General features: G+C 50.1%; 1 protein-coding gene across 1 annotated transcript; it reads left to right on the forward strand.

Annotated features, from left to right (window-relative positions):
* The first annotated feature begins 1,689 nt into the window (after positions 1-1,689).
* On the forward strand, positions 1,690-8,183 carry TMEM72 (transmembrane protein 72). The gene is made up of 5 exons (XM_085324785.1): positions 1,690-1,759; positions 6,065-6,131; positions 6,570-6,641; positions 7,359-7,498; positions 7,720-8,183. The coding sequence occupies exons 1-5, from the start codon at positions 1,690-1,692 to the stop codon at positions 8,178-8,180; spliced, it is 810 nt and encodes a 269-aa protein (XP_085180911.1). The 3' UTR covers positions 8,181-8,183.
* Positions 8,184-11,212: the final 3,029 nt, after the last annotated feature.

Consider the following 11,212-nt stretch of genomic DNA (forward strand, 5'->3'; position numbering starts at 1 on the left):
TGTACGGTGTGTTTCTCTGCACCTAAGCCTTGTCAGTGTTGCCTCATGCCAGCAGGGTGGCAATATTCCTGCCATCCACCACCTTCGAAGTGCTCAGGAAAATATTATTTGAAGTTATCTGCAGGAATTAGGGGCCCATTTCATGAGCTTAGGCATTTGGCTGGCCTGGGAAAATCCCTGCCTAAAATACAAACCAAGCTCCTGTGGAAGAAAAGCTGTCGCTATGTCCTTGGATCAAGCCTGGCTCTACCCCCCAGGACGCATTAGCACAACACATGCTGGCCAGGTTCAGCTTTGTGGTCTCTAAGCAACCCTGGGAAGGGATTGTAGTGGAGAGACTCGGCCTGTTGCTGTTTCCCCATGGGGCTGTTTGTGCTGGAGCTGAGCATGAGTCACCCAGCCCCCCATGCTCACTCCATAGCCCCAGTTTCACGGTAAGCAAAGCGAGGGGCAGGGAGCTGCAGTGACTCATGCAACACCGGCCCCCATGCCAAGTAAGCTCTGGGCACTGCCAGGGAATGCCGGGTGCCCATCACGGAGACGGGGTGCTTGTTTACATGCCGCTCAGGCAGTGTCCGTAATAAGCCAGCCTGCTGCTGGCACTGCCTTTCCCCCAGGTGGGAATCAGCGACCCCCAGAGAGACATGCCACCTTCCTGCCTACAAGGAGATGGAGCCAGGTGTGGAGCAGGAGGCAGGCTCTGTCCCATCTCAGGCTTTGGACCTAGAACAGCCCCTCTTCAGAGGCTCCATGTCCTGGATAGACAAGCCAAGGCCCCTGTAGCTGTGCAGCAAATCAGTGCAAAGGGTCCAGAGCACATTTGCATGGCCTTTCTCCTCTAACCCCTCTCCCCTTGTCAGGACACTTGTGTGGGCCCAACACTACATGAATGACTCTGGTTTCATTTAATGGCCAGGTAACTGCAGTATAGAAATTCATTTTTCTGAGTTTCACAAGAAGAGAAAWACACAGCTCCCCTGCTCTGGTGGCCTGGGTCTGTATGACCCTCAGGAATAGTCCAGTCTTGTGCCTGTGGTTGCACATCTACCCTGACAGTTCCCAGGCTGTACAAGTCAGAGCCTGGCAAAATCTGCACGGTAATAGCCATGGCAGGGAGCCCCATCAGCATGAAGCAGCAGGGCTGGGATGCTCTGGGAGCCCTGCAGAGCTACCAGAAATGCGCTGCATTCTTGCCAAGAGCAAATATTGCCATCCTCACAAATGGTTAACCTGCTGGGAACTGCAGAGCATTAATGACTTCACATGCATTTAATCAGCTTGGGCTTCCAGAGCCTCCTGCCTCAGGAGCAGGAAAGGCCATGTACCCCGGGTGCAAGTGCTCCCAAAGCCGCACCACCCCCTTTACCAATCATAAATCACTGCTGGGCCAGCAACACGAGCAAGCAGCAAAAAAAAACAGGCAAAGGCCAACTCTCCACAGCCCCAGGCGCAGCAGGAGGCAGTGCTGACCGGTTCTCCTTGGTGGCAGCTTGGTCTCTGGCCAGTCTCCCCTAAGAGATCCCAGTGGAGGTGACCAGTCATCCCTCAGGCACTGTTGTTTCCTTCAGGGAGGTAACTTGGTCCTTCGGATGGGAGGCTTTGCCTGCAGCTGGGAGCTACTAGGTTACATGTAAGGGGAGTCTGAAGAGAGAGCTTCTGTTGGCATCGCAAGGTTTTCACCTCTTCACCATGCGGCACAAGGCATTTTGGACTGCTCTGGAGTATACCTGCCGATTGCTGGGCATCTCCACCGCAGCAGGTAAGAGCTAGCTCTCTTTTCCTTTGCCACTAAAAGGCACTGAGTAGGCGCTGGGACTCCCAAGTTGTCTTCCTGCCTTTGATCCAATGCAGCCACTGCCCCATCTGACAAAGGGGATAAGGACCACTGCCCACTTTTGCTTTGGGACCCAGGGAGGSGGAATGCTGGATGCCTGACCAGGCTCTTCCCAGATGATGTGAGAGGCACCATGAGGCATCAGAATCAGCACTCAGTATGAGSGGAGGCAAGGTAAAGCATGAGTGGAAAAGGAAACTAAATTATGTTGTGTCAAAAATAGATGCTCACAGGCAAGATGTGAATTGAGATGGAGATATAAAATCCTCATGGCTACACAAAACTGCCAGTCTGCTTTGTGGGACCTGAAAATGAAGGATTTCCTTGCACTGTGCACAGTGAGGGCRTAGGACCAAGATACTTGCAGCCCTCACAGAATAATTGCTGCAAAAGTGCTTCCCCACCTCTTTAATATATCTGTCAGGAAGCAAATTCAGGGAGAAGCTAAGGTTATAGCTACAGCACAGACATAAATTCACTTACCTGGCTAGCTGTCTCCTCTCTCCAAGTGTCAGGGGTTGCTTGGGACCAGCCTCCTCTGAGTTTTGTAACATATCAGAACATCTGGTCACAGGTGAAATGTTGACATTTTGAGCTGGCTATCCCAGGCACAGCATCTCACTGAGAAAGACTGAACAGTGGAGAACAACCATCTCACATGAAACATCTCCAATTGGGAGATGTGGGAAAACAGTTCACACAGAGGCTACAGGCAGCCGGGTGGATTCGCAGGCTCACTCTGGCACTGCTGTKGGCTTGCCATCATGAAGCAGGTCAGGCTAYTCTCTGTGCCTCAGTTTCCCCCAGCATTAAAGCAGAGATCTATCTGATCTGTCTAACGGCTGGAGCTGTGAACCAAAGTTTTCTGAGGAAAGGTGCCTTAAGTGAGTGCCTGTGGTTGCCATGGCAGACTCTTATGGACTTCAGACATTGYAGAGCAAGTCCCTACACCTTAGAATTTATCTATGCAGTCGACCCTGAGAGACACTTTGCTCGAGTCAGAGTAAAGTAAAAAGCACATAGGTCAGCTGCAGAGAGACAGGTCCCCGAGGACACCCAGAGCCCAGTGAGGAAGCTGGAGGCTGTGCTCTGGAATGTGCTTTAAAGGCCTGATAACAGGTAGATATTTGAGTCTCTGAGTTTGTACAAACTCCCATTAGATAAGTGCGTATCATGATGAGACTGCAACAGATAGCAGCTGGGACATAGCTTTTAACCAGCAAATGCAAATCTCTACCTTTCTCTTGCCCATCCCCTTCAGGGCCACATGTGCACATGTGCCATGGTCAGATTCTCTCTTAATGCTCCAGGGAAGCTCATAGAGACCTTCCTGAGAGAAAGAATGAGCTTGTTGTCATGGGAAAACTAACGCTAAAACAGCAAAATTGTAAGCTGCTTTCAATGTCTTAATGGAATATAACCTCTCCCTCTGCTTGCACTCTTTTCTTCATTCCGCATCACCTGCGCCTATAGTTCTTGACATTAACAGTGCAGTCATCTCTCAGACAAGCACCCCAGAACATAGACAGCTTGAATACTGATCTCTGTACTTTTCCATCTCTCGACTCTGATGCATTCCTTGTGTCGCCTGACTTTCCCAAAAGGCCAAGCAAGGAGTAGGAGGTGCCTGTATATTACTCCTCTGAGTGTCTCAATGGAGTAAGAAAATAGCTTGATGCAGTGTTTAGTGCCTGATGAGGTGTGTGAGGTTTTTCCATGAAATGGAGATCATACAGAAAAGAATCCCATGGGCTTTATCTGAAAAAAAATACATGAAAGAGAGAGGAGAATGCATCAGTCTCACTAATTGATTCTGAGAAGGCCTGGCCAGTTCCACAAGCTGTTCACAAACCAAAAAAGTTACCTACATAATATAGGCATCCCCTCCCACCCTGATCTTTGAATATACTGGCTGTCTGCAGTGTGGGACTGTAAGGTTTGCTGCATAGAAGAAATCGTGTAGTCCTACTATTGGCAGAGCCTCATGGCTAGCCTTACAATTCTCTGCAGTTTCTGGGACATCTCTGTAATTCATAGATTTTAGGCCTTGTGATTTTTGCATCCAGAGAGAGAGTTCTTAGTTATTTCTTAATTCTCATGCTTTCAACCATTTAATTCCGAATCATGTGCCTTTAGCCACATGGTTTGGATAACATCCAAATTAAGGCAGCAACAAGCCCAAACAAACACCTCAGAAAGAGCCCTTTGCAGATACTTATTCCRAACAGCTTTGTGGGTACAGCCAAAGCTGCACAAAATCAGGAAACCTCCCCATCCAGAGGAGAGGCTTGAGCATAGCAGCTGAGCTGTTGAATTTTGCATTCATCTGTAGGGAATGAATGAATGAATGAATTCTGCATTTATAGGGAAGATTGTAAAGAAGTCTGTTCAATCATGAAACAGCAAAGCACAATACTTTGTATGTAGGAGCATGAACTGGTGAAAGGGGACAGGCTGACAGCTTAGAAGGGGGAAGTCCTGTGTCTTTTCACAAACCTAGAATGAGATTGATTTTCCCCATGCCTCTGCTTGGGGCTAGAGAGGCAGCCTCTAAGGAGGAGGCTGGGGTCATTCTTTGGCTAATGAGGGACCAGTGTCTACCACTGACACTGAGGGAACCCAAATGAGACCACAGAGTCTAACAGGGCATCTGAGGGCCTGGTAGGTGGCAGGGAACTGTCTGCCCYGGTCTGGAGTCAGCCAGTGCTGCCCAAGCAGTGGCTGCAGTGGTGAGCCCCAGCAGTCATGGCCAGCAGGAGAAACTAGCACCACGTCTTGGCTTGAGCAGGCTAAAGGGAGTAGAGAGGGAGAGCTTTGCTACCAGAGCTTTGCTACCAGAGCAGCTGAGCCTGTTAGCATCACTTCAGCAAAGCTATAAATGAAGCAGAAATGCATGAGGCTCTCCTTCGGACTGGCTTTGCACACCAGGTTTGTGCTGAGGCATAAATGCTTGTCGTTGGCTCATTTCACGGTTACAGTGGAGCCAGCATTACGGGGCTTACTCTCCCATTTGTAAGCCTGGTGCCCTTCTGAGTCCAGAGCAAAGATAACCCAGATAAACAGCCACAAATCTAACTAGTATCTCAACAAGTATTACGCAGAACCAGCTGCGAACATCTCATGCACACATGGACACCAGGGACAGAAAACTCCAGATGAGCTCATTGCTTATCAAGATGTGGAGACGCTAATGGCATAAGGGAGTGTTATGACTACCTAGAATGATCCCCTAGCTGAGCCACAAGCGCTGCTTGAAACGTGGCTCCACTCAGCCCCACRCTGCTGGCACTCAAATGCTATGACCACCCAGGCCCCAAACCTCTCCTTCTACAGCATACGCTGCAGCTATGGTGAGGAACTGTGTTTCTTTGCCATTTTGAAAAAAAAACTTTGTGGGGAGTGGAAGGATGTCAAGGGAAATTTTCCATCTAGTGAAGCTGTAAGCCCCCAACTACCAGTCCAAGTAAGATTTTGCCTTACTAATGCTCTCGATCCCCCTTAGCCTCCAACTACTCTGTGTGCTGTGCTGGCTGGGGCACTGAGAGGATGTTCATTGCCTCTTCTTAATCTGCCTGCTCCCTTTTTTATGTTTTTTTYTCTATTAGGCTAGTAAGTGATCTTAATGCCATGACTACAGCCTTTTTTCTTTAATGCAACTGGCACGCTTCCCCCACCATGCTGTTGCTCTACAGCAACATATTGGGCACAACAGGCCTGGGCAAGCTGGGAGGCCTGGGAGGGCCAGGAAAGTAAGAGTGATATGACCTGAAAAGACCCTGGGCAGATGTGTCAGCATGGGCTTGAATTCCCCCTGGCTGGGAGAGGTGCATGGGGTGAGGAATAGGGCAGTGGAAGGGAAGCCCCTGTGGCAGCACTGCTGGAGCTGTGTGGCAGAGAGGCAGGAGGGACATTGACCCACTGCTGCTCACCCCTCCCACTTCCCAAGGCCAGCTGGTATCTTCCGAGCACCTCCCACCAGCCTACAAAACTGCACTGGCCGGAATGAAACTGGGATGACTTTCAAGGCCAGCATTCAGCTCTGGTACCCATGGATTCATGTGTCAGCATGAATCACTGATGCTAACAGACCTAACGTGCTGCACAACACAAGAGAAGCAAGCTCACCAGCCACCTGTGGAAACTGAGGCCATAGATCCTAGGAGCTGATGGGGCACACAACAGTCAGGAACCAAACCTGCAGTCAGCAATTTTCCTGCCTTCTCTTTCTAGTACTGATCGGTGTGGGCGTAGAAACTCTGCAGCGAGGACAGTTCAAAAGCCTGGCTTTCTATCTGCTGTGAGTATTTTTGCCCTTGTAATTAGAACTTGCGGGGCTGTCATGTTCCACATCTGCACGATATATAGCACCAGACTAGACTGCAACAGCAACAGGGTCCAGTATCCAAGACTTTGGGGAATTTAGATATCCATTTTTGGGGAATTTAGATATCTATCTTCAGGCTTCAGAAAAGACAGCTCTTTCCATTACAGAAAGTGACCTTCTCCCCATGATACCTCCAAGCTCAGGCAGGCCAGAGTTGACAGTAGCCGCAAACTGAGCTCCACAGGCAGAAAAGCTTTGAGGTCTCTTCCTCAAACTAACTGGGCAGAGGCTGCTCAGACCCCAGCACACAGACTGTGTTGTGAACTGGACAGTAGATCCTGGCCCTCTATGCCCCTTCTACCATCTGGAGATCATACTCAAACCTACCCCCTTGACACCTCCACCTCTCAGTTTTTCAGGAACTGCAGTTACTGTCTGCGAAGGCTTCTTCTTTATCACTTTGTTCCTGGGAATGTGCTTCACGTGAGTAGACCCTGTCCAGTCTTCTCTAGGCTTGGTGAGACCTGCATAAGGCCCCTTACAGGCAGCACCAGACATAGCTGAGCTGTAAGTGCCAAAGCAAAGACAATTGCCCTTACTCTCACAGCATGTGCTTTCAGGCAGGGAGGAGGTAAGTGAGGCTGTGCCCATAGCCAATTAAAYTTGTGCTTTAACCCAAACTTATGCCACAGTTTGCTGAGCATCAACACAACAGACCCTGGTCTGCAGCATCCCTTCAACTTGCAAAGTCCTGCAAGGGACCAGGGTTGAGAGGAAAGCCACATCCCAGGATGAGCTATACCTCCCTTCCAGAGACAGCACAGAAATTCAAGCCAAGATGTATAAACTTCTTAGGCACTTCTCAGAGCCTGAGCACTTCTGATCTCTTTTAGCAAAAGGTCAAAAGCCCTTGATAGCTGAAGAGGCAGCACCCTACTCCAGCCAGTGGGCACCCTGCTTATGGCTAGGCAGGCAAACGTGCCAAGGAGAGACCTCCTGAGATGCTGACCTCTGGCAGAGGTAGCCCAGGGCCTCTAGTCTCCACAAGGAAGGCTCAGGCATTAATTAGCTTCCCTGATCAACACTTCCTGGCAAACTGGGGTGGGGACCTGAACCTCTAGGTGGGTGGAGGTGAGGCCCAAGTCTTCTTGCCATGGGCTTGGTGCCCCAGCCTACAAGGACCTCTGTCTCTCTCCCCAGATACGAGCCAGGCTCCCTGGCACACACCTGCTGCAAGCGAGCTAAACGTCCAGGAAGCTTCCAGAAATTCATGGGGTACACGCTGCTCTCGGTGGCTTGCTTCCTGCATCCCGTCCTTGTCTGGCACGTCACCATCCCTGGTGAGGAGTCCATACTGGGGTAGGAGCTTGTGCAAATGCAAGAGGAGCACAGTGTATTTTGGGGAATCAGGCTGGCAGACCCAGTGGGGATGTGTGGGGTGCCAGACCAGCTGTGGGGGACCTAGTCCAGGTAGCTGGACTAAATGCTGTGCCTTTCTAGCACTGCTTGGCTAGCTCTTCTCCTTCCCCCAGCCCTTGGTCAACATGCCCCTCTTCCCCAGGCTCCATGCTGGTGCTCACTGCCCTGTCCTACTTCCTGCTGAGCAAGAGGAGGAAGAGCCCAGGGCATAAAGAGACACAATCCCAAGCAGGCCAATATGTGGACCCTTCAGCTACCATGGCAGCCTCGACCAGCGCTGGTGACACCGAGCAGACCTTCACTTTCTATGGGGCCCAGAGGGAGCAGCACTGCTCACTGCTTGGCCACATGAAGAGCATCCTGAAGGGGAGCAGGGACAAGAGCCTGGCCCAGGCAGCTCCTGCCATACCAGCACCCCCACCAGCCCCACGCAAGCAAGTGCACTTCCAGGAAAAAGTGGTGCGGATCATCCCCTCCACTAGCGACAGCTTGGAGGATGTGGAGAGTGAGGCTGAAGACACCACATTGGACACAGCACCCATCCTCACTCCTCCAGACACCCCTGTCATTCTCACTCCCCTCAGCTCCACAGGCCTGTTCTGAACACTCACCAGCAATGAGGACAGGGCAGAGAAACTATACCTGCACACTGGCATCCCTCCCTGTCACTCTGGCAGCCAAAAGGTCCTGAGCCAACCCCAGCACTAATGCTGCATGTCATTGGCAGAGCTGCAGTGCTAGCTGGAGCACCACGTACTCCATAGGGATGTCCCATGGGCCCCAGCAAGGCAGCAGACAACCAAACAGGCCAACCTTAGAGCCACCAAGGGGGAAAAGGGGTGAGGGGATGGAGCACTCATGCTCTGTCACGGCAAGGGAGGAGATGTGGCTCATGCTCTGTTTACCAACCTCCCTGACCTCAAAGGAAAAGTGTGAAGGACTGTGTCACCTGTTCTACAAGGGGCTGCTGACAATCAATGGTCCCAACCTAGTGAGGACAGCCAGTGGTGGTTCCCAGCCTCTGCTACATCAAACCCAGGGGTCAAGCCATGGTATTCCCAAGATATTAAAATTTCTGCTCCTGGAGAATCTCTCTTTAAGGCCTGACACATGGGCCTCTGTTACAACACTACATGTCAAAGCAGCAACTCCTGCCTAACAGCTCTGCCACAGCATTTGCCTATCAGGAGGCAGCAACTGGCAGGACAAGGGGAGAAAACCATCCTCCCAGAGTAGCTTCTACCAAGGGCAATTTTTGCCTGCCTTTCTTTACTGTACTAGAAAAAGTTCAAGACTGGGACATTTCCAACACACAGGCACCTCAACCTGCAAGTTCCCCAACAGCAAAGGCTGCAGCAGGCCTAGTCCATCCAAAATACCACTCCATGGGGGACTGAGACAAATTACACCTGGGTCTAGCACCAAGTAAGTGTTCTCACCTGAGACATGCTCTGAGGCCAGCAGAGAAATCACCCCTGGCTTTGGGGACACCTGTGCAGAAGCAGGGAGGATCCTGTGGCTATCTGATGTTTCTTGCCCAGACAGCCCTCTTGAGTTAAACAGATATGGGATGATGTAGCAGCTCAGGTTACTAGGTTCAGCACTCCATTGGCACAGCAGACTGCTTGTAAACTGCCTATGTGTGTTAATTACGGGCCTCAGAGGGCAAAGATAATAATAAAATTATAACTCTGCCCCACTGGTCCTTTCTATGCCAGATCTTCCCCAAACTTTTCACCTCTGGCCTAATCCTACCGTATTTTCTGCCCTTTAAGGACCACTTCCCTATAATCAAGCACTTCTCACTTGTTCATCCCATCCCCTTGGCTTTCTCTCATCTTATAACTTTCTGCTTCTCACTCTGGCTATCTGAGGAGCTGGAGGTGGGGGGGCAAACATCCACTAACCAGCCCCCTAACTGTATCATGATTCCAGTCATCAGTCAACCGCACAGCTTTGGAGATTATCACCTGGGGGCAGGTAAAACCAATCTCATTCCTGTCAGGTTGCCTTTTCCCTTCCAAGATAAATCATCTCCCTCAAAGATAAGTCCTCCCTGACTCAGCACAGATCAGGAAATGCTTCACAGTACTTCAGATATGTGTACATGTGGTACATGCTCCACAGTACTTCAGTCCCTAATCTCCCTGACTTTGTCCCACAGGCAAAACCTCCTACCTCTTTGGGGATGTTACCCATGGTGGTAGAGTGGGTAGGCAGTCCAGAGCTCCTTTCTCTTCTCCTTGCCCATGGTAGAGAAGGGACACATAGTTAAAGGCTTGTAGAGTGCCTCTGCTCCACTGTCATCTCCTCCTCAGGAGCAGGGTGTGATAGGACCAAGGGCTGACTGCTGTGAAAATGTGTGAGCCCAGTGGCTATCCTTTCCTTTCTCCCTGCTGGGTTGGCCCTAACAGCTGATGGAGGGCAAGGCAGTTTCTTTACACTACTAGGCAACTGTAAGAGGTTTCAGGGAACTGACATCATGTCCTCCCTCTTCTCTGCTAGTCTTTATATAGGCCATTTGCCGGACCAGTTTGTTTGGAGCTTACTCTGGGAGAGAGAAATCTCAAGTAAAAGAGCTCTGGGGTGCAAAAGGTCCAAGGCCATGAAGCAGACTATAAGCAGAGACAGGRAATCACTATGCTGAATGTAGGAAAGACACTTACTGCAAGAGGCATCTGGCCAGGAGGGACATCCCCCATTGTGTCCGACATGCCATGAACTGTGCCAGCCTCCTGCCACTGTAGGTAACTAGAAGTTACTACATCRAGATGACAAGCACCTGCAATGCCTACAGATACCATAACAAAGACCCTCTCATTAGCGTCAGGCAGCTCTTTTGGCTGTGTTTGGGAAAGAGGACAGGTGGCTGGGTTTGCTTAGACACAGGACGTATGGCCACATGCTGCTCTGTAACCTCTGCTGAGATAAGGAGCTATAAAGACTCTGATTCAAGACAGAAGATGCTGGCTGATAACATTTGACAGCCTGTCTTCGATAATGAAACTCTGTCCACAAGGGCAGCTTATGAATGGTCTCATATATTCAATCATTACTATAACTTCTAGACATGAACAAGAAGCTTTTTCTTGCATCATCAACATTTAAAATGCTAAATGGTGTTAATCTGTTTTAAATATGATACACAAGTTTGAGACCTCCCCCTTCTGGCTGCACAGATTAGTACTCCAGCCCATAACTGCTTCCTGGGGAAGAGTCATGTACACATCTGCCTGGATGGTTCAGTCTCCTCCTGCATCTGCAAAAATGTCTTCAGAAAAATTGTACTCGTTTAAAACCTAATGTCACAACACTGAGAGCAGCAAGCCCAGGCTCTGGCCACAAGATCAAGCTGCAGTTCCTTTACCCTCAAGCTAGTGTATTCATCACATTAAGAAATAAAGCTACTTTCTTCTAAAGTTTGTGGTCAAGCAGCAAACTTGTACCTGGTCCAGCCATGCAAACAGGGTAAAACATCCTTGTATCATGCTTAACATGGCCCAGCCATGTAAACAGGGYGAAACATCCTTGCCCACTTGCCCCTAAATACTGTGCTTAGAGCTGGATCCCCACTTCAGTCACACATCTGCCTGTTATGTCTTCTCCTGACAGCAGACTCTGCTTTCTGCATCACC

This window comes from Rhea americana, unplaced genomic scaffold (assembly GCF_003343005.1).
Source record: "Rhea americana isolate MKP2758 unplaced genomic scaffold, rheAme1 scaffold_93, whole genome shotgun sequence".
Classification (NCBI taxonomy): Eukaryota; Metazoa; Chordata; class Aves; order Rheiformes; family Rheidae; genus Rhea; species Rhea americana.

Excerpts from the sequence above, each read along its gene's own strand:
- TMEM72 (XM_085324785.1), top strand. The coding sequence starts at position 1,690 with ATGCGGCACAAGGCATTTTGGACTGCTCTGGAGTATACCTGCCGATTG. Across the intron at positions 1,760-6,064 it reads GGGCATCTCCACCGCAGCAG|TACTGATCGGTGTGGGCGTA; the intron begins GTAAGAGCTAGC and ends TTCTCTTTCTAG. Across the intron at positions 6,132-6,569 it reads AGCCTGGCTTTCTATCTGCT|TTTTTCAGGAACTGCAGTTA; the intron begins GTGAGTATTTTT and ends TCCACCTCTCAG.